The sequence below is a fragment of the Frankliniella occidentalis genome, unplaced genomic scaffold (assembly GCF_000697945.3).
Source record: "Frankliniella occidentalis isolate FOCC.00 unplaced genomic scaffold, Focc_3.1 Scaffold20, whole genome shotgun sequence".
NCBI lineage: Eukaryota > Metazoa > Arthropoda > Insecta > Thysanoptera > Thripidae > Frankliniella > Frankliniella occidentalis.
Window position 1 is genome coordinate 926,467 of NW_026267150.1, and position 3,918 is coordinate 930,384.

Sequence of the window (3,918 nt, forward strand, 5' to 3'; positions counted from 1 at the left end):
CGGGAGACAGCTGCTCGGTAGGTTCCACCGATCACGTGATGATGACCACTTTCCATTCAACAACAATATAACAAGGATTGGCCCTATGCGTTAAGAGGAAGCTATACCCTCCCTGCCGGCCGGCCCGCCAGGCGCTCTCCGGGGCGCTCGGAGCGCGCTGCAGAGGTAAATGTATATCGTGATTTCTCGAATATGCGTCACCCAAAAATCTTGAAACTTGGCATGTGGTCAGTGAAAGGACCGATCTCGGATACAGTCCTTTCGAATCCATCCCAGAAGTGCCCCGGTGTCGTCTACAGCAATACTAGAGTCGGCTAGAGTAGGTCACAGCAGCTTTTGAACCGGGTCGAATTTCGGAAAAAGGACGACGTGACGCTGTAGTCCCATCCTTTCTCCACCACGTATTAAAATCTGAAGTCGATATCTTGAACGATACGACCGCTATCGTTAAAACGCCGAACATCTACACGACATATTCTTGGCGAGGCGGGCTCCTCCGGGCGCGTCTACGAGCTAATTCAGATACCGGCCCCTAAGGGTCCCCCCTCCCCGCCCCGCCTCCACCTAGCCAGTGCGTCTGGGGCCCCGGCCGGGCCAAGCTCGGCGCTGGCCTAGCCGGGGTCGCTCGCTGCAGCGCGGCAGGCGGGTGCTGGGCCGGTGTCGCACCGTACGGGGCGGGGGGAGGGGGAGGGGGCTCCGGACAAAGAGACATGTGCGGGCGAGCCCTGACTGGAGCGTAAGGGCACCGTACAAACCACCTTTACAGGTGACCAATCCTTTCGCCAAGCACATCATTGAATTTGTGAGAACGCGGCAGTTTCCGTTAAATCTAGAATGAAACTCCTACGATCATTCTGACTCTGTCTGTTATCTTTGCTCAGTGCGCATCGGCTGGGTCGCGTTTTGCTCCCTTCTGGACTTCCCCAGCGCCGCGCCCGGCCCAGTCCCCCGTTTATATTCCAACAGTTTAGAGGCACCTTTGGTGACGCTAATGAAATCAGTTGTCGCTTACAACATTTACGGAATAATAATAAAAATAACTACCTTGTAACGTGCACTTTTTGTCAGGCTACTAAGATGTCCTACTAGCTCAGTATAAACCAAACAGTGATAAAGTGGCGTGAGTTTTGACATATTTTTATAGGGTGCCAGAGGCAAATATTACCTCACCAAAAGGATCACGAATACACAATGTAGCAATGTTTATTCATAAAAACCATTACTCGAAAGAGCGACAATACGTAGCGATAACTTGCTGCTGGTCAATACAAAAGATCTAGTGAGTTACACATAAACACAAAAACGCGAGGGCGCCGTTCCGACACACTAGACAAACAAAACTTACAACTTACAAAAGTTAAACAAATCTCGTCCAGAGCGAAGACAGAACCCTGCAAGGAACAGGTACATTTAGCACACCGATGTATATACAATATTATCATATGAACAAAAAATAATAATTAAACGTCTAAAATACATGTAACAAAATTCACATAGTAATTACATCAATTATTCTTCTGTTTCTTCGTTGACTGTTTCCTCCCTTCCGCCTTTATTTCCCTAGCCTGTCGCCTCTCTTCCAGCTTTCTTTTCCTGTTTTCTTTGACCTCACGTTGTTTTTCTTCAATTTCTGCCGGAAGGGTCACTAGCTCACGAATATCTGCAACTAAGTGACGCATAGTGAACCTCGGCGAGGCTAATTCTTGTAAGAAGCATCCATAGTAGAATCTGGTAAAAAAAAAATAGATAGTTACAAAAGTGCTTGTGGAAGGGCCGTATGAGAGTAATCTGGTGTGGGCGTAAGCTCGGTACATACTCTCTCAATTTTGGTTCCATGTCACGGCTCCACTTTTCGTCATCTCTCTCAATAATTAAACATTTTTCCCAGATGACTTTAGGTGGAGCATTTTTCTCAGTTTTGAACTGGCACACAAACAAAGTGCACTTTCTGCGACCAGTCATGTGAAGTTGCCCCTGAATTTGGTAGTAGTAGTCGCTTCTTTCGTCGAGATAAAGCTGGTGGTCATCACCAAACTTCAGGTACTTGAGCTGAATAATAGAAAAGTAAGTTAGTCACACTAAAACAATTTGGTCTTTTTTGACCCTTTATTACGCAAGGTATGAACCTTATCTCCAGCGACGGCTTCCTCGGCTGATGAGAAGTCGACGCCACTCGTCGGACATTTGATCTCGAGCAGCTCGTCGTCACCTATCAGTCCGTCTGAAATTTAAAAAAAAATGTTACAAACATTTTAACAATGAAATGTTAAAACTTTTTTTTTTTTTTAATGAATGAATGGAGGAATGTTGAATATGTAAGAAAGTAGGTTTACCAGGACTGGCTGCAAGAAATGGTAGCTGCCTGTCTACCACGAGTCCGGTCTGGTTCACCGTTCGTCCGTACTTCTGCTCGAAATATCTCCGAGCACTTGCCTCCATGTCATTGCCGTGCCTCATGGCCGGAGTAGGGTTTTTTTTTGAGTGGAGCATGGTCCGAACAAGTACTTTGCAGGAGTGTCCCTTCGATCTCCTCACAACAGGGCCAAAGTTGCTGGCGGTGATACGGATTTTCCGCGCCCCAAGCCACTTGTGCCCTCCCTGGGGATACGACGAGATCTCCTGCAGGTGGCGCAAGTCTGCCTGCAGGCGGTCGGTCACTTCCTGCATCTTGGCAGGCAGGCGGGGGTCCTCCGGTAGGGGCTGCTGGGGCTTAGCGGCGGGGGGGTCGTCCACGCTCTCGTCCCTGTCCCCGGGGGCGCGCGCCTCCAGCCCGTAGGCATTGTGGCCAGCCGCATCAAAGACGCGCCGCGGCGGCGGCCCGGCTGCTCTGACCTTGGTGCGGCGCTCGCGCTGCTGCATCAGCCTCTTGGCCTTCAAGGCAGAGTGTGTGGCGGTGAACTTGCCTGTTATGAAGAAAATAAGTCGTTAGGGTTTTGCTTACGCTCATATGGTTTACAGCTGTTAGCAAAAGTAATTACCTGGACTTTGGCCATTCTGTAGTTTTTTGTGCACAATTCTTCTGAAGTCACCTGAGGTATTCATAGCCAATGTTGCCGCTGCACACCTCACATTGAACGATGCTCTGCTGGAGTAGAACACACGCTTGCCGGCGATGAACTTTGCCACCACGCTGTTGGCCACCTCACACATGTTGTTGTTCACATTCTCGATCAAGCTGTTAGCGCGGTTAGCCATTGTGTCCAGGTTGCTCATGAGCTTCGTCCACAAGCCCGACTTCTGCAGGCGGGGAACCCAATTCAACACCGCTTCATCAGGTGCCGCTTCCTCCTGCGACTGCGCGGCCGCGGGGGCCGCGGGGGCCGCCGGGGGCGCGGAAGGTCCAGCTTGGGCTCGGTTGCGGGCAGTCTGGCAGAAGTATGCTTGGCACCTACTGTGCTCGCCAAAAACATGGCATGCTGAGTTCTTGATGTCATCACTTAGTTGTTGTATGCGTACGTGCAAAGTGCCTGCAACCAAAATGTTCAATTTACAAAAACCTGAACATTTATGTGTGTGAATAGACGCAGCAACATGGTTCAAAAACACTCACCTTCTTGTCTGGCGCGGTATGTGCTTGCCTTGCTAATAGCATTGGATAGTCTCTTAGTTTTATTTTTGATAAGGGTGCGCAAGATGCGCAGCTCCTTTATCCAAAACTGCTTTTGCTTTGTATCTTTGGCATCCACCCCTTCAGGAATTGGAAAATTTGTGTTAGCACCTAGTTGCAAGCACCACGTCCTGTAGTTTCTCAAAAGATGGTTTTTGCAGTCTATTTTTTCTACAGTAAAGCCTAGGCCGTAGGGCGCCTCCTCCACCAAAGTCTTGTGCACGGTTGAATCCCTATCACCTGTAAAAAAGATGGCTGTGATAAATATAGGAGAGAGAGAGAGAGAGAGGGAGAGGGGGGGCATGGATATG

The 3,918-nt window shown here is 49.4% G+C and overlaps 1 protein-coding gene across 1 annotated transcript in view; it reads right to left on the bottom strand.

Annotated features, from left to right (window-relative positions):
* Positions 1-1,810: 1,810 nt before the first annotated feature.
* The window catches only part of LOC127748927 (uncharacterized), a 5,707-nt gene continuing 3,599 nt past the window's right edge, over positions 1,811-3,918 (bottom strand). Inside the window, exons 3-6 of the mRNA XM_052264645.1 lie at positions 3,551-3,847; positions 2,979-3,467; positions 2,334-2,903; positions 1,811-2,221 (exon numbers count right to left, since the gene is read on the bottom strand). Of these exons, the coding sequence (XP_052120605.1) occupies positions 2,079-2,221; positions 2,334-2,903; positions 2,979-3,467; positions 3,551-3,847 (1,499 nt within the window). The 3' untranslated portion in view covers positions 1,811-2,078. The remainder of the gene's footprint in view (positions 2,222-2,333; positions 2,904-2,978; positions 3,468-3,550; positions 3,848-3,918) is intronic.